General features: G+C 30.6%; 1 protein-coding gene across 1 annotated transcript; it reads right to left on the reverse strand.

Moving 5' to 3' along the window:
• Nucleotides 1–5252: 5252 nt before the first annotated feature.
• Nucleotides 5253–25303, reverse strand: LOC123695579 (ETS-related transcription factor Elf-3-like). The gene is made up of 2 exons (XM_045641473.1): nucleotides 24346–25303; nucleotides 5253–7334 (listed from the first exon to the last, which is right to left on the reverse strand). Exons 1-2 carry the CDS (start codon nucleotides 25254–25256, stop codon nucleotides 7088–7090), a joined length of 1158 nt encoding a protein of 385 aa, XP_045497429.1. The 5' UTR covers nucleotides 25257–25303; the 3' UTR covers nucleotides 5253–7087.
• Nucleotides 25304–27090: the final 1787 nt, after the last annotated feature.

Here is a 27090-nt window from a genome sequence, read left to right on the forward strand (position 1 = left end):
GGCTCCGCTCCTGTTGGTCTTAGCGTAATGATATATAGCTATAGCCTTCCTCAATTAATGGGTTATCTAACACCGAAATAATTTTCACAAATCAGACCAGTAGTTCCTGAGATTAGCGCGTTCAAACAAACAAACAAAAATACTCTTCAGCTTTATAATATTAGTACAGATAATGTACTGAACCCTCGTTTATATTATAGTCTCCTATGTCCACTGTTTAACATTGCTCACGGCGTCGTAGGAGTGTCTCACTGTGCTGCTAGTTCTGAATTTAGATGGCACGTTATAGCGTGTCTGTTTTCTTTCTTTATTAGTTGTGACTTTTTATAAAAATATTTCAATTTAGCTCTTTCTTGACTTGAGATTTGGAGAAATTTTAAAATGAAATATAATAGAAAAATTGAATAAAGTTGACATTAATTTTGTGCCTCGGTCATTTTTATTGCGTTTGCACAAAGGATTGTACCTAATCAGCAGTATAATATTCTGTGTAAAATATAGGTCGGCTTTAGATTCATTTGTTAAAGTCGTTAATATTGTTATTTATCACATTCTCTCAACAAAAATATTATGGAGAAAAGATAATATTATATAGCATAGTTTCGTTGCAAGTATGCTAAAGCGATGCTCGTATTATTTGACGCCAGCCATTCTAGGTAGTACATAATAATATTAGACTATCATATTATTTTATGTAATACACGGTAGTTTGAAGGATTGGATCCTTTGAGCAGTTCTTTTGACGAAAGCACAACCATAAATACGTTAATTAAACTACAAGAAACAGAAATTTATGAGCATGAAATTTTTTGTCTGAAAGTAAACAAGCAAAAGGCACGGACAATTTCATTTCAATTTGTATTTGAATTATCTACAACAGACTGAATAATATTTTACGACTAACCACTAATACGGTATAATATTATTATGTATAGCTCTATTTGTAATTGTGTAGATATTTAGATACTATCGCATGTGATCTTATTATTATTGTATTACAAAAAAGTGTTCGTAACAAAATATGAACTGGTTCGCTTAAATAGATTAGTTTAATCCCTAAGGATGCATACAAATTAAGTATTATACCTATATTTATTTATGCTTTTGTTTCAGGCGACGATAACGATTGCACGTTTTACACCATCACTCTCATAGTTATGACATAGTATAATTACAATTAGGAAATAATATTGTAATACTGTGGTTATGATAAGGAAATTCGACGGGACCAGAGATACTATGCACAAGACCAACAGCTTTTATATTATAACCAATAGGTACGTAATATGGCAAACCTACAGACAATATATAAGTACATCTAGCATTCGAAAAACATAGAATGGTTGTGTCCTTAGTTGTGTTAAAGTTGTGTTCTGTAGAAATACATAAAGCATTTGTTAAAAAGACAGGGGACCTACCTATCTTATATCTATTACCTATAGAGTAAGTTAAAACTAAATCTTCTTCTTAATATTATATATAAATCTCGTGTCACAATGTTTGTCCTCAATGGACTCCTAAACCACTTAACCGATTATAATAAAATTCGCACACCATGTGCAGTTCGATCCAACTTGAGAGATAGGATAGGTTTTATCCCGGAAATCCCTCGGGAACGGGAACTATGCGGGTTTTTCTTTGAAAACGCGGGCGAAGCCGCGGGCGGAAAGCTAGTCTTGTTTATAATTTTCAAGATCATGAAGGTCGTCTGTGTGTATCATAATGATTTGATTCGAGGCCACTGTCTCGCGTGAGATACACACGATTTAATTTAACTACTTTTTGTATTGGTACCGATAACGTAGCTTTTTACAAATAGTAGATAGTGATTTACCTAGCTAATGAAGATTTTAGATTGCGATTTTAGGTACAAGACTAAATGTTCAACAAGGGTTGTACTCTACAGCAAAGGGAGGAACTATCCAAGGTGAACATCGTAAGCAAACTTGCGTCGTTCGTTTCCACCTACCTAACTTCACTTTATAAACAATAAACTTTATTTCAAAAAAAATCTGTATAATCATGTGATGGTGATCTCTGATCAGGTGATCAATGAATGCTACATAATATTATGTAGATTATGTTAATCAATGTAGCATTCGAAATATATTTTTTACCACTGCAGTTTAGTTCAAATAAAAGAAGCACCCATACAATCATTCAAACATAAACAATAGGTAAACCGTAATACATAAGTTATAGTTCATATACTTGCCATGTAGTATCTTATATATAAAGTAAATGAGTACGTCTATTTACTAAAGAAAAACCAATAAAAAACACTTACCTTTCCTTTCCTATGACTAGAGTAACGGTATAGGATATCATATTATTAGGAAGATTGAAGCCTATTCAAAACAATTGCTCATCCTGCCACACTCTTCCTCCACAGTATTACAATATTATTTCCTACTTCCTCAGAAGCCTTGACTCATCTGCATAATAATATAGAAACTCTTTTAATGGTATTTAACTATTAAAATACCACGGCTTACTTACCCTTTAAACCTGACCTGTGGGCTGTGTGTTATGTTATATTATTATGTGTAAAAGTATTATTAACGTACCTTTAATAATAATCTGCAGCCATTTCAGAATTGGAAATCATATTAATAATCATGAAAAATTCAACAATAATGTAATGATAATGAGTTTATTGGGTTCACTGTAATAAGACATAACATTACGTAATAAAGAAGCACGTAATTATTAGTTAAGTTAGTAATATTCCGAATTTCAATGCATTTTATCAAGATTTTACCAGAATTTTGTTTTCCTATTTATTTCTAAATTCTTAATTTAAAATTTTTGGTCGCCTGAAAAAATCAATTAAGTAACCATAGACAACATACCTAATATATTTTTTAATAAAAATTGCAACTTTCCATTTTTATATTTTTTAAATTAATATTTATTTAAACTTGCTATAAAAATAATAAAATACAAGTAGTAAACTGTAATAATTTTAATGGCAAGTTCTGTAATAGCGCCATCTATGGACGGATATTTGAATTAGTTAAGAGTTTACCGTGATTCAGTTATTAGCCACTAGATGGCAGTGTAACCAATTCAATTTTAATAAAATAAATAAGAGACGGCGCTGTAATCAACATAACGCCATCTATGAACGAATATTTGAACTAGTTAAGAGTTTACTTTGGTTCAGCTATTGGCCACTAGATGGCAGTGTAACCAATTAAGTTTTGATAAGTGAAATAAGAGAGGGCGCTATAATCAACAAAACTTGACCTCATGTGATAATAGATGTCGTTACATAATATTTTAGTAGAGCTATACCTTAGAGTACCAATAAGAATGCAAGTGTAACATTGTTACACTTGCATTCTTATTACTGACCATACTCAACACAATGGTCAATTAAAAGAAAATGTGATAATACTTGAAATTACTAAAAGTTCACCGTAACGTAAAAAATAACTGATAATAAGCTTGTACAATCGATCGCCGTAAATATATTTTTATTTATCAATTAGGTATTATATTTTAAAATTACCAGGAAACCTTAAAGTTTAGAAATATAATTGTCATAGGTATTACATTTTTAGGGTAAGAAGCAGCATCATATTATAATTATATAAGTTCGCCAACGGCATATTAATAGTTACGTTTTTTTTAAAACATAATGGGTAGGTATTTAAAAACAATGGTCAATATCTAAAAAAGATCTAAACAGTATACCTATTAGTATGCGGTAGATGATATTTATATATTGGACTAGCGGTTCGCCCCGACTTCGCCCGTGGTACCTACATGTTTACGTTTTTTTTTTCATAAAAACTATCCTATCTCTCAAGTTGGATCGGACTGCACATGGTGTGCGAATTTTATTATAAACGGTTAAGTGGTTTAGGAGTCCATTGAGGACAAACATTGTGACACGAGATTTATATATTCTGTATATTCACTTCAAAGAGTACCTACAAATACTACGTAAATTCACTACCTAATTAGGTATTAAAAAAAATTCGATGATATAGACGTGGTTAGACAATTTTTTAATTATCATCACACTAAAGATCAAAAGCGAAGCAGGGCGGATAAAACCACAGGACAGAGCTAATAAAGAATATAAAATATCCGAATGCAGGACATTTTTAAGTGAATCTATCTAGGTAATATTATATGTACCTATCTATAGGTAATTTTTAGGAATCTCAATGTGCTGTAGGTATTCATTCGAAGAAAAATTCTAATAGTAAACAATAATTTGTGTTTAAAAAATGTTTTATTAATTAGGACTTATTACATACCTAGGTAGGTATTATCTGTTTGTCATTATTTACAGGTATGTTATCTAGATGCGATGTTAGTATTGGTGAATTTCTACGCGATGTTTTAGGTCTTGAATTCGATTCCTGCAGTTTATATGATTTTACTAGATATTTTACTAGATACTTAATTATATTATTATGAGCTTTTAATTTTAGGTATTTTAATGTACTTCAATTTTTAATTTAATACGATTTTGAAAGCTAATACAAAAGTTGGACTAAATAATATCTAATTATAAATATCATTTTTTTTTTCCTCAAAATGTGTTCAGGAATACTCAATTGTAAATAAAAGTTAAATAGGGATAAATTATAAATAAAACCATAAAATTCACATTCATATTTCATGTATTCTTTAAAATTCACATATTTTGTTTAAAATTGCACGTTCAACAGTATTAAAACTAGGTACCATAGATTATAAAAACAATTTTTGATAAACTTAAAAAAAATTCTAAACAAACTAACAACTAAATACATACTGGATATTGTCATAGAGCATTATATTTTTAATTTCCTTGTTTGATAGCCGAAGTTAGTAGAAGCGAATAAACTGATAACGTTATAATATTAATTAGCAATTATGAAAAAAAAAATTATGCCATGATAATGGACACCTGCTATGTATAAATAAATAATTAAAAAAAATTACTCATTTCAATTAAAAATGCACCTACTTTGCCTTTTCAATTAGGTATTATTATCTAACTAACTAAAATAGGCTTTAGTTCTGCTCAAAAATAAACATTGCAATCCTGAACAGATTTTTTAAAATTCAAAGGTTAGTAAAATTTAATATACCTACATAAACGGGGTGTCCCACTGTTGGTATACTAAGCTCAAAGGATGTTATAGTTTTGCATACGCTGAGTACGTAAAAAATACTTATAAAATTCCAGGAGCAGTTTTTTTTTCAAATATGTAGATGAATTCTTAAAAGTCTTATGTGTACAGGTACACCCATAACAAGCAACCCGCCCAACGTGATCAGTGTATGCAAAATAATTATAAGTCCCTTCGCGCTAAGTATACCAATAGTGGGACACTCTGTATAGATACTGAACGTCTAAAATTATACATAAAAGACAGGTAATTGAGCACAATTTTATGTATATAAATTCTTATACCTAATTATATAATATAATGAAAACAGTTCGGACAAGGTTAATTTTAGTAATATATGTATTAAGTCCATATTATGAAAAAAAACGTTAATAAGGAAAGCAATCAATTAATTATACAATAATTGCCGAATTATTCGGCATATCAAATTATTATTTTACTTTTTCTTTTAATGAAATGAAATAAGTTCGTCTCGGATATTTTTTATATAACTTGAAAGTACCTACTGTAAGAAAAATTAATTTTATAATACGTACAAATGAATTTGTTCTACAGAGCATAATAGTATATTATATTATAATATCTAACATTTAAAAAAAGCTTAAAATCTCATACGAATTGATCTTTAATTATAATCGAGGTACGTCTATATTTTATAAATAACCGCAGTTATTATGCATGGTTTAAAATGTAAAAATGCTAGAAAAAAAACAACTATTAAAATGTGATGTTTTTAAAAAAAAATTGTACTTCCGTTACGATATATTGATACAAAGGCGTGTTATTTAGAATAAAATAGGTACCTACATTCAATTAAAATAAATAAATAAATCATTAGTTATGTGTTTTAGTTTTGTTTTCTCCTCTGGCGATGAATAATGTTAGTTGTACCTTGAAGCCATTATTAAAAAACAAAAATAATAATTCGGACTTAAAAAATAAACACTTAGATTAATTAAAACTTAGTATTTACATAAATAAAAGTAATTTTACAAATTTACTTTACATCACAGCAATTGCCTGAGAGTTATAAACTTAAATACTAATGTATAATACCTAGATATATTAAGAGAACTTCACAAGAAAAAAAAACATGTTTTTTTTTTGTTTACTACATTATCTTTGGCCTACAGATCTTTACACTTGTCATTCTAAATTTTATTGCACATTCGCGCCTTTTTATCTTATAAAATATAATATAATCTTAAACACTGAGAGACGTGTCTTATCACTTATGTATTTTTCTAGAAAAAAACTAATGTCAAATAATTAAATATCATTAAGTACATTAAACCACTTCACAATATGGCAACATAAACTTACAAAATTCGACTTAAACAACGTGATATAAATAATTCTCAAATACGTCTTACAATAAAACTGGAATGTTTTTATAATTGATTAATCTAATAACTATTATTAAACCTTAATATTATGGTAACAACAATAATTATTGAAACGTCAAAAATACTTTATCAAAAATTCGTAGCTCTGAAAAATCACTAAGACGTAAAGTGTACATCGTCAGAAAATACACTTAAACACTTAAAAAAATAATATGGACACTTCAACAAATCGGTTTTACAACCTTTAATTGACGGGACTAACCTTTAACAATCTTTGTTCTGTATACAACCATTGAAACTATTCCGATTCCTACTCTGAGCTTACGTGACCTTTCAAACATTTCTCGTAATATCTATCTAATTAATCTCCTCCATAATACCCTAATTCTTTCTATCATTGAAAACAATTAAGCTCTTGGACAATCCTCTTTTCATAACCAAACAATATCCTTCCATTCGACGCCCACCACGTAGCGCACTCAATACTTCTCTAACTACGAACAGCATTAGAAAGAATTGTACCAAGAGCGTACATTAACATAACACAATCCTTCCTCCTCTGAGAATCAAATTATTGACCAAAATGTTAACCATTCCGAAGCTTAACTACGAATTTGAGAAGGTCATATCGTGAACATCCAATTCCGATTTGACTTTAACGAAGTTGGGGTTGTCGGTTCTGAAGTCTGGTCCTTTGTGGCCGAATTGGTAGACGAGGCGCGCCGTGGGCACCGACACGAGCACTGACTGCCGGTAGTGGTACCGCATAGCTCTGCTGAATTTCTCGAATGTCATGTTGTCGTTCTGTTTCATCTGACCCCAAAGCTTCGCAACTTCGTCTGGTTTCACGAATCTGCAAAGATAGAAAAGAACATTAGTACAATTGCTCTGATTTTCTTGACAGGTGCTTCCCGTGTTTCTGCCGCTGATAAGGCATTAACGATTTAGACAGCAACACCCTTCCGCATTCATTCTTATCAAATAATGACTTCTGTTTCTAAACCACCGTGGCCGTAATTATTCATAAACAAAGTAAGAGTAATTTTGCTTTCTGGTACATTTTTAATTCAAGGTTTGTAAAGCAACTTGACAAGGTTAAAACTGATGATAATAAGACTCACGCGACGATTGATCGGTTATTAGAAAACAATGCAATTAAATTCATTAAAACATTGTTAAAAGAAGTGTGCATTACAAATATATTTCATGGTGATTCTTATAAGTGTTACTTTATAATAAACAAAATTATCAAATATCAAAAACGGGTATGGTGTATTATTTCGTTACCAAATCTTGCTTTCGAATGATAACTAGAGTCTAGAGACTCTATCATTTCCAGCACTTGCCAACAGATAATGAAATATTTACTCCATAAAAACAGATGATTTCAAATTACCATTGGAATAATAATTTTCAAGTACATGCGAATAATAAAGTATTGAAACGAGGCGTAAGCTAGACAAGTCATAACAGAGTCAAGTTCGACGTGCATCCAATACAACCTTGCATATAATTTGCAGATCATTAAATGAATTCTCAGGTAGTCTGCTTAAGGTATATAATATGAGTAGGTATAGTGTCGAGTAATGATGCAAAATGTCCAGCTAATTGTGATCGGAGTCAAGGGCAACGTGTTGCAGCCATTATCAGCGAACAACGTGACGATAGCAAACGTGCAGGCTTGGTTTTAATATTTTTAATTACGTTACATTAGACAGCTTGTATGTACTGTAGCAGGAATGTTTAATGGGTTTTAGATGTGGTTAGCAACAGTATAGCTAACTGGGAGTTTCGGAGATTTGGACTGTGAAAAATAGCTCATTTTGTTTAGTATCAAACGATATGCTTGTTGATCAAACTGAATTTATTTGATTATAATAATTTAACAAGTACTTGCAGTTTATATGATGAGCACAAGTGCAAGCCTTAAAAATCTGACCTTGTCTTGAAGGAAATAAAAACTTCAAGCAGATGAATGACGACTACTCGTATGCAAATATGAACAATGTTTAAAAATATAATATCAATTTAAATTTGTATCTGAACAGACAATTTAAAAATATTTGAATATAATATAACTAATGATGAATCAAATAAAGATGCAAGAGAAGATTATAAAAAGGCTAACAATATCATGAATCAAAACTACAAAAAAAGAACAGACGAAGAGCCTAAAAAATATGATTGATTGACGTCGAGTAAAAATATAAAATAACAAATTTATAAATAACAATAAGAAGATAAAAGCCAGGATTGCATTGAAATCTAAATAAAATCAATAACGTCCCCAACATCGCTAAAAGCAACAATTAATTGTTGATTAGTGTTTATTTCCATAGTTAGCATTGAAGTGCTAGGACGATTGGAACTCGCTTTATCAACAAACTGCCGTGGTTTATAGATCGTAAAATCAGCTACAGCTGTTGCTCACCACTCATGGCATTGAATTCTTGTCTGTTTATTTCATTATCAATTACGTTAATGAGGTTAGGAATACAAAATCATTTGCAGGCAATGCGGATTCTTTCATTATAGCTGCTGTTGCAATCATTTCATATTTCTCGTCAAAGACTCTAAAGTAATTTAAACAGTAAATGAGTATCATATTTAATTGATCTATCAGTTACTTGTGAAACACAGCTATTTGCGATATCTCATTAATGCTTTCAAATCAATTCCGACATATTTAAACACATATTTTTAGTGTCGCGTTACCACTAATTTAAACACAAGACGCGGTTTCAATTACGACTGACTGATATTCTTTTAGTTCTATTAGCTGGCTAATTAGATTTTTTTCATTCATTACCGATCATGTTTAGTCACATCCTGGTCGTTGCTTAAACGAGTCGTCAAATGGTTTATTGTTGAAGTGTCACGGACTAGTAAGGTTACATGGTCGTCATTTATTGTTATGGCTTTGCGTTTAGTATGCAAACAGTGTTTATAGTCCACATTTCTCAGTACGAAGTTATTACTATCAACAACGATATCTCTTTATTTTGCAAATGCTTTTAAAGTTATATCTGATTGGCACTTAAAGCGTTTATTGTATTGTATGTTTTTTGTACACAATATTGTGGTCACGTTCGGTTTGAACGGTATTTATACTCTACGATACCGTCAACAAATCGATATCCTAATGTGTACGAGTCAATGTATCTTCTAAGTGTTCGAGCTGTACATCAACTACATCAGTTGCATCGGAATTCTCATGGTCCTTAAACTGTATCGTTTCAGTGCATTGGATACCTGCCATTTCAAAGTACTAGGATGCGTCTCACGTAGGCCTGTTCCTTGGCCCAACTGATGGTGCGATATACCACAAGGCCGGACCTCGACCTCGCAGAGGCGCGGCCAGCATCCAAATTTGTATGAATCACATACTGTGATATGATTACTAAGAACAGTTGACAAATCTTAATGTGAACTTGTTCGTGTACATTGACGAAATTACTGGTAGGTCTTACAAGGCCTAGGTCTATCAACATTTTTTAACATTCCTTAGTGACATATTCTAACAAAAATATTTGTAAAACTTTTCCATGTTTATTAGCGTTCTTTTCTGTCAAAGAAATATTAGGACTTCAATATTATCATGACCTATTTGCATGACCATCTGTTCAAGTAAACAAAGTTTCATTATGCAATTCAATATATTTTGATGCCTTAATATGTAAAGTATTAAACTGCATATAAAAGCATCCAACTTGGCATTGTGACCGACAATTTCAACTTTATGACCCTCAAACGTATATCATTGTCCATAATAATATAATTTCTTTTATATGACATGTTATTGATATTAAATTGGAAATTGATGATTCAGAAGCATTTTGCAATCGTATTTTCCATGTCAATTCATAATTATTAGCAGAAACATTTCTCCATACTTTGTTTTGAGTTTTGAGTTTTTAAAATGTCTTCTGTTAAAGCTTTAACAATAAAACATTTTGTTATTCTTACACAAGGATTTTCTCTTTACTGCGAAGACTGGATTAAGCAAAAGTTGGCAAACAATATACATTTTATTATTACCGTATTTATATTCCACATGACTCTAAATTGACCTCATGCTAATCCGTTAAGTGATATAACACAGATTACCGTAAAGGTGTCATGAAAAACAACTTAATAAAACATTATGTTGTTAGTAGATGTAAAAATGACCTCAATTTAAAAAATCTGTCTATTATGGTTTAAATGACGTCTGAGATACAATCTGCAGCTAAATAACTTAGCAAATACTTCTATATAAAGAATTATATTTTGCAAAAAGCTAAATCTGGTTCTAAAACGCGTACTTTCTTTTATACTTTTCACTTTTACTTATGTGAAATTTATGAGTATAGAGTAATAGAACAGATTTGTGTTTTAAAACAATAATGGTTTTTATAATTAGCAATTTAATTCATTGATAGAACCTTTGCTGTTCTTTACTAAGTATATTGTTTTCTTTGAGCGGTTAACAGTTGCAATATAGTTAAACTATACGATGAGTCAGTTGACATATTATATTGGTCCTTTAACTGTACATTATTGTTTAAAGTATCAACACTGTTTCATTTGTATTCGAGGTTGCTACAACGTGACAGAGTCGTAAACATGTTTTTGCAATTTTTAAGGATTCCTGGCCTTTGTGCGATGTCAAAATCTTTAATGAAACTTTTTAGTATCTTAACGGGCTTCTTTTCAAGATTAATGTTTACTTCTGAGAGTTTGTTTAAAATGTGTCTAGATATCAATTTAAGTTAACAATTTTATTATCTATATAAGTATTTATTTGAAGATTATATATTATGTAGATAAATTTTTATCAGCCATTTGTCTCCATGACACAAGCGAAAAGTATGGGTGATCCCATACGATGATGATCGTGCCGTGTAGGAAAATGTCCTGAAAACAATCCTGAAAATATTTATTTAGTATCTATTATAATAAATAAATAAGGAAATCTGATAAGTAGGATAAAAATAGGTAAACTTCAAGTTATTGTTGTCATTACAATGCTAATAATAGTGTACAAACCTATCTCAATGATTAATTTCTTAGAGCATGGTTGAGGAAAATGTGAATCTAGGTATTTTTGATACCTACGAGTGATAATACCTAGTGAATTTTGTAACACGCTTATAATATTAGCTTCATAAGTATAGTATAGAACCACAATATACAGATACAACCAGTAGGGAAACTTCATACAAACGTTCGAAATGGCTCACGCACACATGCGAGCTTTACGAGAGTCGAGAAACGTAAGGGTATTATGACAATTGACAGCTATATAAGAATACCCTTTACGATTGTCTTGGTTGTGTTCGTGAGCCATTTTGAACGTTTGTATGAAGTTTCCCTACTGGTTGTATCTGTATATTGTGATATAACTCTTTAGACTCGATTTCATCCCACTTCAAACGGACAGTTTTAACTCAAAATTTGTACACTAGGTATCAAAGATGGATCGGTGACAAATAACAATACAATAATTCCCTGACTTTATCATATTAAAGCGGGTTTTTAACTATGTTTATTATTTTAATAATGTAAGAGTGAGTATAACCATTTCTACGGAACATGTATTACAAAGTTTTTGTTCTTTTTCATTTTGTCGGTCAAGGATTCGTATCAAGTGATGCGTAATGCAAATTATTGACTTCTGCTGGTATAGTGACATTCAGCCATGAAAGTGTCAAGCGATAGTCATATTTATTACAAGGGATGACGGTTTCAATTGCGTTGTCACAGATTTGGTGTAAATTTGTAAATCCCACGCCTATCGTAATGAAATATTTGAGGTTATGTGGAGGATCTGTTTATTGCTTTATTTGGGCATATTTTTATATGTATTCACTGCTTTAAGATTGTTTCTGTGCTATAACAAAATTCGCAATGTGTTGCTTTTTATGTTAAAACTTTATGATTCTCTGTCAAGTCCTACTTCGATGACCATGGAATTTTTTTTCGCCACTTTTTAGGTTCATCTTTCAGAGACACGACATTCTGGTTGTAAATATAACTACTTAGTTACTGTTTTTTTTTCTCTTCGGCATAAAATGGGTAATAAAACATCATTTTTTTGATACTCTTTACTTAACCGTTATCACCAAAGTAAACAATATTGACATATTCCTGAATTACACCGCAAGATCAATATTTATTTTTGTTAGTGTTACCATGATTGTATTATTTGTATAACTGATTAGATATACTGTGGAGTATTTTGTATGCAATAACGTGCGCGATAGTAGCGTAGGTTAGGAACATAAATCGTCACGTCGCAAGCGATTTTAGATAATCAACATAGGCTAGTTTTTACCGCGGTGAAACATCTAATTTTCACATCTAATTTCTTTGACCACGCAGGCCAAGCCACACACGGTAAATTAGTCTTAAATATTATGTTATGTTATGACACTGTAAAGTTTCGTGCAAATCCTTCCAGTAGTTTTTTTCGTGAAACAGCAACAAAGATGCTACCAAGTTACCAACCATCCTTAAGAAGTTTGGCATTTATTTTATTAGTAGAACTAGTAGGATAGATATGCATTATGCATGCATAGACAATATTCACAAAAAACAATATATAAAAAAAATGTGTGCTTGTAAGTACTAGTGTACCTACACACGTAAGAAGTGAAACTTCTTTATGACCTTATTTTTCAAAAAAAATAAAAAGTAAAGTTGCATATAAGTTGTAAATTACAACTTATATGCAACTTTACAGAAAAACGAAATCACGCGTGGTAGGGATAAGAAAAAGATGGCGCGTAACGGAAAAATGTCACGCGCAACGAAAAAATGTTACACTAAATTTTTTTCCAAACCCGATAAAGAAGTTTCACTTCAAAAAACCTAAATAAAAACCATAATATATTCGAACTCCACAGAGCAACGGACGAAGCACGCCCAAACAAGGCGAACATGCGCCATTTTATTTACAGTTCATATATCAAACCTCAAACAGGTTATATATACAGATTGTATGATAATTATATATATGAGTAACATTTGGTACCTGAGTTAGGGAAGTACCGATAAAGTTTCTGAAACTACTTTGCATATGAGTGAAATCCCGTGGCTAAAAATCCCCTTGCTTATGCAAATTGTAAGAATTAAAATACTTAACACGTAACTACCTTATTCATAGAAAATGGAATTAATTCGTTATAATTCATTTGATCAAAACAATTGTGTAAATTTGGGGGATTTTTTTTGTAATATTGTCTCTTATGCACAAAGTAATAAATCTGTGTTGCAACTTGCAATAATATCGCCTTTCTGCTCTTGTATTATAAAAAGAAGATATTTGTTAAATTCGTTAGTTTGTTATATAAATTAGATACCATTTTATAATATGTATATTGTGTAGCTATTCGCAGCATTTACCATGTAAATATTCATGAAATTAAATATTTAAAAGAATTTTTTTTTGCAATAAAGTTTCAAAATAATTAAAAAATATAGGAATTATTGATTCAAAGCTTTGACTTAGATTAAACGTGCTAAAATAGAACATTATTAAATGGAACAAATCAATTTACATAAGAATTGTTCTAAAATATAATTAATTTTGTTACAAATTACTTTCTCTTCAATACGTTTGGTTTAAAAATAGTTTATGAGTATACGTTATCTATGTTGTAATGAACAGCTGATAACCTTATCATTAAAACTATATAGTGTTTTAGAAACCATAGTTTAACAGTGTAGGTCTATAATTTAATAAAAAATATCACTTACTTCAGGGTTTATATTAAGGTAGAGTTATTTTTATAAAAATAGATAGCTATGTATTTAAAATGCTATAATATGTTTGTCATTACCTACTCGTTTCATGAAGTAAAAGCCTATCTTAATCCAACTGCAAAATACAATGCTCTCTTGTTAGGAAAAATCAATTTAATGATTGACTTGTTATTTCTAAAACAAATTAACTTATAAAACTCTTACTAATACAGTATCTACTAATAGCTTCTAAGAAATCCACCCATCTCAGAAAAATGTGCAATTATAAGCCCAACAAATCAATTACGCAGTAATTTTCGTGTCTCTACGTCAGTACTGTATTTTTATTTTTTATAGTTCAAAGAACCGATTATTCGTTCGAACATTGTTTCCCTTTTTAACTGTGGACCGAAAAATCAAAATTGAACTTTATAGTAAGGAGATTATGGTTTACATTTTATGTTAAATGTTTTTAAGAATTGAGTAGTTCTGAAATTCGTAATTTGAATTTCAGGAATAACAAATGTGTAACGGATTTTCTTATAGGTTTCAGAACATTTAAATTTTAATGTTACTAACATAAATCGAATAAATAATTAATAAATAATAGTTAAAACTTAAAATACCCATTACTTATTATACCTAGTACCTACTAACCGCATTATATTAACAAGAAATTAGAAAACTTTACGATAATTTTTGCCAATCAAAATTATAGTTAATTCCAATTTATAATTGCGATAGAATTTTTTCTATATTTTCCTCTTTGGATAAATAACTTTGCATGTGGCCTTTTTATCTATAAATACAGACCAATAAGAATCTTGATAGATTAAAAAAAAAATGACCAATATTTCATCCAACCAATTATGAGCAAGGCAAAAACAACTGGCCACAGATATCGAATAAAAAAAGGAATTTGAAAAAAGAACGCCCCAACACTACAAATGTCAAAATATTCGAATGTCAATTTGTGCAGATCGATCGTTCGCGAGATAAATCACATTTACAATTTTTTTCACGTTTTCCTCATGCCGTCTCGCTCGCACCAGTCAGATGCCATCGCTTCTTATAATTGCAACGCTATTTTTATCGCGCGATAAGGTCGCGTCATATCAGTGTTTTTTCATAAATTGTTACCTCAAAATAATTATCTTGGATTCATAAATAACATCATTAAACACAAAAATTAATAATTAACATTTGTGGTTTCCTCGAACGGATTTTAGTGTCAATAAAATGAAAACGAGAAAAGAAAATCCCTGAATGAAGCAGATACTAATAAGAATTTGAATCATTTTTAAATAATTAGATTTTTGAAAAACATGCAAAACTATAATTCATATTTTGTATAATGTATGTAAGCATATTACATATAATATATACTTAAATAAAATTTTAAAACAAGTGTGAACACAGCGTTAATCTCATTAATGCGTCCGCGCATACAAGCATGTGTGTGTGAAATCGCGTAGCAGATAATATTCGAAATCCTGAAATATAGATAACATCTGCAATACAAAATCTGTAAACTATATGTCATCAGTTAGCGATAAAAACAAAAACCACCGAACAATCGAATGAATCATACTAATTGATACTGATGTTACGTAAAAAAACCTTAATCATTTTCTAATAAACCCATTCACACACATGCCAGTGGCATACGTCACTTGTGTACTATACAGTACTATATCAGTGTGAGTGAGGGTGTATGTGTGCGAATCGACGCAGGGAAATCCCGCTGTGCAAATTGTTGTATCACTTTATTTTCAGGGTTCCTCGGAACTCGTGTGATATTGTAAACAATGTCGTTATTACCTATCATGGATTTTCAGTAGTGGTTTTTTACATTTTGATTTAGGTATTGTTTTTACTTTAAAAATAAATATTATATCTATATAATATTGCCTGTGATAAGAACATTTTAATTTTACCTACAGGTCTAGAAAGAATGTAAAAGAAAATTCTCCATTTTTGAAACATTTTTCTTATAAGAAATATATAAATGTAACACAAACACATGAATAAATACATTAATTTATATTGCCATAGTATATTGTGCAGAGTTCCAAGAAATCGATATAAATGATGCCAAGAACAAATGAAGCGTGTATTTTATTCCAAAGTCGGCTTGTGAAGCAATATAGGTACATAGGTTTAGAAGGGAGTATTTCACATAGAAAAACGGTATAAACATAGAGAAAAATAATTATTAATAGATAATTAATAAATAAATCAAATTAATAAGAAATTTAGGCGTTCATACAGCAATTATTAAGATATAATTCAATGATTTTCTGGTCTTTAAAATTAGAAAAATAGAATCCACAACACTTAATTTTGATTCTGTGTAAACATCAGATCACATAACAATAATTTCAACGCTTTAGAAATTTAGAATTCTTCTACAGAGATGCCTTATTAGAATCTTTGCTGCTCTTGGAAAGAAAATAAAACATTTTTTATAGAAATAATAATAATCCCAAAACATTGTGGGCGTTTAAACGTTTACTTTCATATAATATATAGATACTAGATGTATGTAGGTATGTACCTATATTGTATAGGTAGTTTTAGAGGAATCTTCAATCTCTTCAGTCCTCAATCATACTGACTTTTTGTTTGTTTATTACCTAATCAATATATTATTCAGATCAGTAATTGTTAGATGTTTATTACATAAACCATCACTACATAGTATAAAACAAAGTCGCTTTTTCTGTCCCTATGTCCTTTGTATGCTTAAATCTTTTCTAGCGGTTTTTTTTTAATACATAGAGTGATTCAATAGGTAGGTTAGTGTTTAATTTATTAGGTTTGAGACAAAGCGGGCGAAGCCGCGGGCGGTAAGCTAGTATCTTATATACATAACAATTATTTATTTATTTTATATATATTTAGGTAAAAACAAAGGGCTCTTTGAAAAATTTAGAAAAAATTTCTCTGTGATTTTTTTTATTAACTTCATTGTCAAACATCAATCATATCTATAGTAATTTTATAAAGCTGAAGAGTTTGTTTGTTTGATTGGTTGAACTCCGTAATTTCGGAAACTTTCTTTCAGTGTTAGGTTTATCAAGAAAGGCTAAGGCCTTATTATTATAATACATATAAGTATTATCATCATTCTTAGACCACTAGAAGCCAAGCAATGCGGATAAAACCGCAGGACACAGCTAGTATATAATATGATATAAACGATAAATATATAAAGATACGTTTTTAAAGTAATCTATACTAATATTATAAAGCTGAACAGTTTTTTTGTTTGTTTGTTTGAACGCACTAATCTCGGGAACTACTGGTCCGATTTGAAAAATTCTTTCGGTGTTAGATAGCCCATTTATCGAGGAAGGTTATAGGCTATATTTCATCACGCTACGGGCAGCAGGAGTGGAGCCACGGGGGTGAAACCGTGCGGAGCAGCTAGTATTTTATATATTTTATATATTATAGTCAATACTCAATACAATCTTTTACAACAAAATTAACAAGTTTAATTAATCATCACATATTCCTAATTTATACAAATAATTACACGTTTCAACAATAAACACGTCATGTCAATTCACATTAAAATATAATTATGATTAAAGAAGCCTATTCCAAAATATATATTTATAATCAGAAGTTTTTTCAAATCGCGCCGTACATATTTTGTATTCAAATACCTACAATTCTTACACGTGTAGATTTTTTTGACATAATGGGTCATAAATGTTTTTTATTTACGGTTTTTTGTTAGCTCATAAGTTTGTTTGGCAAAGATATTAATTATGTACTTCTTTTATATTATTATATATTTACGAAGTATGGAAATGACTTTCCGGAAATGGAGGATGCGAATTCATTTGAAGGACATGTTTTTTTAATTATTTTATAGTTGTATTATTATTTAGTATATTTTTTTCTTAAAAAAAAATTGAAAAACAAGATTATGTCCTTTAAATATCCTATAATTAACCGACAAGAAAATCAAATCTGACATTTGAACATCCCAAACATTAATGACTCGCAATGAATTAGAAAATAAAATTAAAGCAATTATAAACCTATTACGGAAATTAAGGAGAAAAACTGTTAGTTTCAAAGATTTCATTCATCTAACAAAATAACGAACGACCGAAAAACAAAGAAAACTTAAGGCCGATTGAAGCAAGCCTACCCGGAAGGGGGGTCTACTAATCAATATAATAGAGCCACTATGAGAAAAAAATGTTGATACATATACCTATGTAGATGTTTTACGCATCTTTCCGTGCAAGTGAAATTCGACTTTGTTGCTACAGGACTAGAGTCAATATCGGAAAGGATCACTCTACACGCGGCTGCCCTAGTTATAAATAGATTTTCACGAAAAAGAAATGTTACAGGGACTTTGGTGCAAGCTGTGTACAGAGTAAAAATGTTCAGAGAGTTTTCTAATCACTGGTCGTGTTAAGAGGGCTTATTCAATTTAACGCAAGTCAAAATCTCCGCGATCTATTACGATAGATCGCGGCTTGCGCTATCCTTTTACTATGAACAGCATAAGTCCACAGGAGAGCGCCGAGCAACATGTCCTCTCTCTGGAAAGGCTCGCTGCCGACTGATTTTAATCGGGTCGCGCGCAGTGTTTTATAGTACTTTAAAAAAAATTGTAGAAAAATAATAGAGGTACCTTAGTTGATTTTTTAAATTTTATCTTATAAGTAAGACGTTCTTTTATTGCAATATGTAAAAATTATATTAAACTAAGTCAAATATCTTGGTGAAAATAATCATTTTGTCGACTATAATTTCTAAAAAAATTCACATTGTTCGGATTTTAATTTCGTAAGTTAGGAGTCCAAAATAAAAAAATCTTTTAACTAACTATTTTAATAAGGATTTTTGCAGTTAGTTAAAAAAAATTTTGTGTTAGATCTGTCAGCGATTTCAGATATTTTTAGCTTCGAAATTGACACTAAAAGCGAAATCAAGTAATCATCGGCTCAGTTATGTTGATGGTATTCACAAATAATGTATTAATTGAAAAAAACTCTTAACTAACTATATAGACAATAAAATTTCCTAAAATTATTAGTAATTCATATGTTTGTAAGATAAGTGGTTGATGGACAATCTGGTTTGAAAAATCACATATTAGAGCCAAACAGCGCACGGACCGCGTACACGGCCTTAAACAAATATATTTTTGATTTGAAAATAAAGTTTTTTTAGAAATTACTGATGAAATATATCACCCAAAGCTATTTATGTTTTATGTTACAATCCTAGAAAACATTACGGTATACAAATCACCATTTTTAATGTATGACTTCAATAAGTAATCATAATAATTACTACACGAGAGCCAATTAAGCACAGAACTAAATTAATTACACCGGATGAACTGACGCGTTACATTATATATATTTATGTATTGTTTGCGTTATGGTCAGCTTATATTATTGTACTAATTGGTTATTATTAGGCCGTGTAAACAAGGACAAATGATAATGTTTTATGTCAAAGTTACAGCACGATAAGCTTACCCATGTCTTACCATACTCGTATGTACTATACTAATAAAATAAAGCTGAATAGTTTGTTGGTTTGATCGCGATAATCTTTAGGAACCACGGGTCCGATTTGAAAAAATCTTTCAGTGTTGGATAGTCAATTTATCGAGGAAGGCTATGAGCTAGAGGAGCAATGCGAGTAAAACCACGGGGCAGTTATACACGTAGCTCGAATAAAGTAACATCAAAATAAAATTGTATTTACATAAATAGGCTTCTTTAATAAATAATAATAATAAATAATGTTTTCTTATTTTTACGCTGTTCTTGAACGATGATTAAAATTTGAAAATTTGTTGTTTATTAAGAGAAAAACTGATGAAAATATTAGATTTGCAAATTTACTTCTGTAAATATATAAATATTACTAATTAAAGTCGATAATGACTTTAATTATTAAATATCAATCAGTCTAGATAAATTATCTTTGATGTGTCATTATTATCACATTTGAACGTTTCAGTTTTAACTAAAAAACTGATTATTAATTCTGATTATTTATCGCTAAAGTTATTGTCTTTTCTATGACGACGATAAGGAGCATCTTTCTGATAATTAATTAATGTGATATATAATATTAGCTATATGTATCACGAGAAATGTTTTATATTGAAATTGATACTCGACTTTTATCTGTTTCAGACGGTATATTTTATATAAATAACAGAATAAAATGAACAGAAGATTAAATAAAAAGAACACACACAGTCACACAATTATCATCATTTAAAATATTTTACTTCCTGAACTTAAAAAAATCCAATGCCATATATTATAGCGCTTGCACGCACTGTATATTATCTAATGTATATTATAACGCATAAGGAATAAGACCCATAAAAAACATTAATTAGTCTATAAGTTTTTCGGTTGCCTCTGTGTCGCATTAGTCTCGTTCTAATTTCTCTGGACCACACTCTCACAGACGCAATTAAGGCTAGCGTACACGAGCCGTTGGGGGTGCGCCACCCCGTGAGGGGAAAAATGCGAGAGAAAAACGCGCTGAGCGGAAGCGGCGACACGTGACTCGATGCTGCCCGGGGTTGCCATGGCAACCGCTCCCTTTTTATTTTTATCCACATTTCGGTAAAAATATTCTGCGTATGAAAGTGTGTTTTTTGGGAATTCGTGTTGTATGTATGCTGTGTGCATGCAGTTAATAGTTGAATGTTGTAAATCATAAAGTTGTATAACTCAAATGACCTACCCTAAATTTTACCGTAAAAGGAAAATTATTCAACCTATTGTATATGCTCAGTGTTCTTAAGGAAAACGTAATTTTTTATCATACATATCATTATGTAGGGCCATTGATAAAATATATTACGGTAAAAGTAGTATTATTTGGTAAACAAAACGTATTATACATTCTTATTCTATTTAAATGTCTCGACTATAAAACCTCAAACTTTTTTAACCCAAAATATATGAAACGAAATACCGAAAAATCCTACCGCACTTCAGAGAATTCTTTAAAAACATTTTTAAGAAAAACAAAGAAGCATTTGGTAATTTTATCTATAGGAAAATTTCTTAACACCTACGCCAAAGAAAGCGGTACCGGAAGTGGAGAGGCGTCCTTGAGGCTCCGTGGCAACGAAAAAAAAATCTATAACAAGAGGGGTGGCCTAGTTACTATACTAGCCCGGAGACATGGCTTGTACTCTATTTCTTCTCCTTCCTATGTATTTAGTATTATTTTGTATAGTCTATGTATTCATTACTCTGTTTTAAAGTTAGTTAATAATATACAATATACATATTATGTGTATAGATAAATAATTATGGTAGAGTATGTAATAAAGCTCTTATTTATTAAAAATTTAACTCTGATGTTTATTATTTATTTTTGTTTAAACTCACAGATAATAATAATTTATCTATTTATTTCGCTTGCAATGGATTATAATATCTACGCGCCCTTATATACTATTTATTATATTATATATAATACTAGCGGTCCGCCCCGGCTTCGCCCGTGGTACCTGTTTACGTTTTCTCTACATAAGAACCATCCTCGTACTTCAAGGAATATAATAAAAAAAGAATTATCGAAATCGGTTCAGCCGTTCTTGAGTTATGCGCTTACCAACACATTTTGCGATTCATTTTTATATATAAGATTCTTTGTGTACAAAAGCTTTTAAGTTATATACCTATTATATTTTCCTTTACCAAAATTGTTTGTGTAAATAATCGTTCTTTTGGCCGTTGGCATAGCATAAAAAATGTTAATTTGTAGTAGTTAGGTATTTTCGAAAAATCCTTTATCAAATTTTGGCATTAGAACAGGTTTTCTTTGTTTTAAAACACGAATCTTTATGATCGATTCGAAACAAATTGTAAATTTAAAAGTTTTTATAGTAAGTATACACTATATTTAATATGTATATTTTATATCACATTAATTCTAATAAGTTACACCAATAAGCGGATATGTATTGTCTGTTATTCATAAAAATATTGAATTATTAGCAATAAGTCGACTTTGATTTCAATGATAATTTTTAGAATAACATACACAACATTAAAAGCTAACAATTTTAATTGAACTTAATAACCATACTATGTGTATTCCACAAACATGATTATGTACTATATTCTTAGAACACTTAGGTCGAAAACCGGTTACAATACGAGTTAATAAATACCCATACCACAGACTAATAATAATATACTACGTATACAACCCATACATAGAAAATAATGTTTATATTGCACACACGCGCACAATTCAATATACGAGCATTTGTATATAGTATTCGGTAGGTGTGTCCTAGTTATGTAATATTCCTTCATTTTTTCTTGTAAGCAGAGGAATCTTAACATGATTCTTTTGAGTATGTGTGTGTATGTAGAGGTATTATGTATATGTGTGTGTAATACCAATTCGCCAAATATCTTTAACGTTGATTCATTGAGACATGTCATATTATAATTTTAAAAACTCAGTATTTTTAACAAAAATTATTAAAAAACACGAAGCTGAAAATATAAATATAAACCTTACAACGAATTTGACATTTGATTATCTAATGATTAAAAATAGTGCCAGAAATAAATGAAAATGCATCCATATTGAACACTAAGCTTTTGCATATGTGATCAATGAAAAAAAACGTAAAACCTAATAAAATAAAAATAAAGGTCAGAATCGCGAAGTTGGAACACAATTGCCCACAGCGGATGATGCTACACCATTTTAGACTTTATACCATTGTAATAAAACTCAATATATTGTGTACATCACAAACGTGTGAGCCATTAGCAAGGACAGATCCACAAGGTTAAGGCAAGCATAAAAACGTGGGCATGAGAATCACAAGCAAAAGATGTAAAAACTATAAGATACAACAAAACTAAGAATCGTTAATTTGTTGCATTTATACCGAAAATCTCATTATACCTAACATGGTTTTTTTAGAAAACTGAAATAATAGTAATTCATGGAGATGTTCAATTACTTTCGCAATGTTTAAAATATAACTCATTTCATGGAACACTTTCCTAGCTTTACATTAAATAAAGAAACATTTAAAAAGTATAGTTATTCAATAATTTTCAACGTTCATATTATATGTAGTGTAAAATGTAAATCCACTTACTAATTATAAATAAACTCTACATATCTCAAATCGCTCTATGTTGTTTGAATTTATGTAGAGCTTTAAAAAAATTATAAAGAGTAAACAACAAGTCTCAATCTTGACATAACAAGTCTTAGTTCTTCAATTATTATAATTAATTTTCGATGATGCAATCCAGCAAGCAGGTATAAAACATCATAACTGAGAAAAATCATTTTATTAATTTTCATAGAGTTAGTTCTTCGAATGTTATAAAATATGAAAATAAAGAAAATTGTTCAATTCTAGCCTTTTGTTTTAAACTGATTGAAGAATAAACAGTCACATGTGATTATGTTATAAACTCTACATCGACTCTACCAATTAAAAATTTATTATTTAACAACAAATTACACTTAAAAGTATCTACTCAATTACTAGTTAATCGAATCTAATTATTCTTAATGGAATTGTCAAGTTCTAAGAATTTTATAGCATTTTTTAATGGCAGTTAGGTATTTTCATAAATAACTACATTATATGGATTAAAGGCAAAACAAGTCACTTTACTTATATTCCTTATGAAGAAGTTGAAGAAAACAGTTAATATTTTTTTTCTCGTAGTTAAACGTAATGAGGTGCCTAGATAGTCTTACTGTAATTTGTAGTAGAGCACTACTCCTTTTCAATTTAATAAATTAAAAATTGCTCATTACAATTTCAACCACATTTCAACTTCGCACCTTCATTAGTTATTTGTTCTAAAGTAATTAATATGTATTTACAGTTTATTGTCGAGTTAATGTTTTCTATGATAAAACAATGGGTCCTAAAATGCATTCATCGCAGCCATCAGCACGTACGAGAGGTATTGTTCCAACGTTTCATAATATCATTGCAATTAGCATGTGCCAACCCACGTGTTTTAAAGGACCTAAATGCATTCAACAGCAGAAATTCCAGTCACGAACACTTGTGCAAATCACATACATAAACAACAACACTAAATTCATAGAAACTAACTCACCTGAATTTTCCTTGCGAGTAATCCTCCCATTTTATTATAGAAGGACAATATTTCTCATCAAACAATAAGTTTCTTAGGAACTCCGGGACGGACACGCTACGTGGACGCTTGCCAACTTTTCTGCCGCTGCCTTTCGGCCTGCCGGGGGGTCTCTTAAACAATTTCCGCTTGTCTTCGTCATCACTTGACTTGCTTCCATCACTACCGTAGGCACATTCAGGTGATGCGGTTTCCGTTGATCCAAAAACATCCTCAGCGTCATCACTCGAGTCAGCTGGCTGCATAAAACTGCCGTCGTTCGGCTTGTAATCAGACGCATACAACCTATTCTTATTGTGATCAATAGAGTCCAAATCCAACATAGTTTGCACAGATTCTTGATTTTGGTAAGGATCCGCATATTTCAACACCGTGGAGTGCCGCAACATTTCTTCACTCAAGCGAATCTGCAGTTTATCATATAAAATATCGGCTATCCTCCGTGATACGATGGGATCAATGCTGGGGTGCATCATTCTGTGAAGAATATCGTCACGTCCAAAGTTTTTGAACTCTATACCGGGAATTCTCAAGTTGTAAAAAGGTATATCATAGCCATTGTATCCCTCGTTGACGGCGCAATCGAAAATCCAAGAGAAAGTATCATCAGCTGACCAGTCGATGACGCCTTTGTATCTCCAATCCTCCTGGCGGTAAGATTCGCGGAGGTTGACGAGATTGTGGTATACATTGGTGGCAGAATCAACTTCGGGTTCGGCTAGTACATCGTAAGTGGTGTAGTAGTTCCCGTAGGTGCACGTAGCGGATCCCTTTTTGAAAACTTGGAAGTCGTCGAGGCGCGCGGGCGCCGGCGACTGCGGCAGATAATAGTCACACATGTTTTGATCGTAAGGGCGCGCGTAGTCAATCATGGCAACGTGCGGAGTTGCCGGCGGTTCGCGACAGAATGGGCGGCGGGAGCGAGGTGCGCGTTATTCATACCGCGATATCTCAGCCCAGTTTTGTTTACTCTCGCTACTCGTGATCTGCGTGCTGCGTACGCTAGTAGGACACGCTTTTCTTGTACTATTGTTTTTGTTTACGAATAGGCACTCAATTTTGGCAAACATGTCAATGAATAAATGTTTTGATATCCTCGATTATTAGAGGATACACTCGTGTTAAGTAATAACGGATATACTTTGATTAGATATGGAATTGTTGTATTGTATAAAATTTGATAGAGATGATGAGACACTATTTCGTTATCGGTATTGAAAAAAATTAAAAATTATGTTTATGTTATTATATTTTCCTTAATAAACTAATTTTCATTGCAAAAAAATATTTTTACCTAGGTACTTAATAAGAACATAATTGCAATACCTATTGAGATGCCTCTAAAGACTACGATACCAAATTAATTGTATGACTATATTTTAACTGTCCAAAATTTTATGGTGTGACATTAAATGAGTCAAAGTACATATAAATTATATTTTAAAATACAACAACAATTAATATACATAATATATAATTAAGAACTTGAAATTATAAAAATATTTTCTGACTGACTCTACATGACTCTACATTATTAAGCATCATGACATCACAAAAATAAAATTTTCTTGTGTCTAATATTTATTAAATTAAATGTTGGGTAAAGTAAATTGATGCTTAACGATATACCTAAATATTTAATTAAAAAAAAATGATAAGTAGTTAGTTTTTCTTAAATCATAACAAACGTTTATAGAAGATCCTAAAATTTTCTTGTTCAAATCATAAAAAGTAGAAATTACAACTTTCCCTGCCGCAAACTGAAATTCCATTTTTTTTATTCCTTCATACAAAAATAGTCAAAACACGAAGTTCCTGTGCTACAAGCAATTTAGAGCTTTGATGATATATTGTAGGTATGCGTAGGTAAAAAAAATAAGGAAACACGCTTTCATTTGTTAACAATGTTATGATTGGCATAAATATAAGTTATGACTTATGACTATTTTATAATTTCCATTTTTTTATCTACGGAAACTCGCTTTCATTTGTTAACAATGTTATTGGCATAAATACTTATAAGTTAAGACTATTTTATAATTTCCATTTTTTTATCTACGGAATTTCGATACTATTTATAAAAATCACGGTTACTTTCTTGAAATTACTTCGTCGAGAGTGAAAAATTCATTAGGTTGCTGACTAAATGAATTTATAAGAAATATATTCAAGTGAAACTTCTTTAGACGCGTAAGTATAATTTCAAGATCGCGTCATGGCAATGCCGTCACGTCATGAAGTAATGTGACTTCACTTCTGACACGTGTGTTCGGCCCAAACTCTCTCGCTCGTTTTTTAATATTATATTACAGGCCTGTTTCAAAAAATGCGTGCACTGTACACGTGATTAGAATAAAACCTTTTAAAGTGTCTCGTTTTTCTTTCTGCGTCATATTATTTTTTTCTCATTCGAAACGAAATCCACAATCGTGACGCTTCTATCAATTTCTTTTTACTACCTATTGTAGACTGCAATGATTGCGTTTTAAAGTCATATTATTGTAAAATTAGTATTTTACACCATTTAATCAAAATATTTAATAGTATGCTAGCTCTGAACTCTATGTAATATTTGGCTTCAATTTTCAGCTGCTAGCAAAGGCGCAATGAAAAAAAGGTTTTTTGTATTAGTTTTGATCGATATTTTTATATCTTCAAAAATAATTTATTTAACTAACTATAACATTTTAATAAGTTCAATAGAAA

This window comes from Colias croceus, chromosome 11, assembly GCF_905220415.1.
Source record: "Colias croceus chromosome 11, ilColCroc2.1".
In the NCBI taxonomy this organism is placed as follows: domain Eukaryota; kingdom Metazoa; phylum Arthropoda; class Insecta; order Lepidoptera; family Pieridae; genus Colias; species Colias croceus.

What these genes read in the sequence shown, in the direction of transcription:
- LOC123695579 (XM_045641473.1), bottom strand. Translation starts at nt 25,256, where the DNA reads ATGATTGACTACGCGCGCCCTTACGATCAAAACATGTGTGACTATTAT. An exon ending in TACTCGCAAGGAAAATTCAG is followed by an intron (nt 7,335 to 24,345) that starts GTGAGTTAGTTT and finishes CTATCTTTGCAG; the next exon opens with ATTCGTGAAACCAGACGAAG.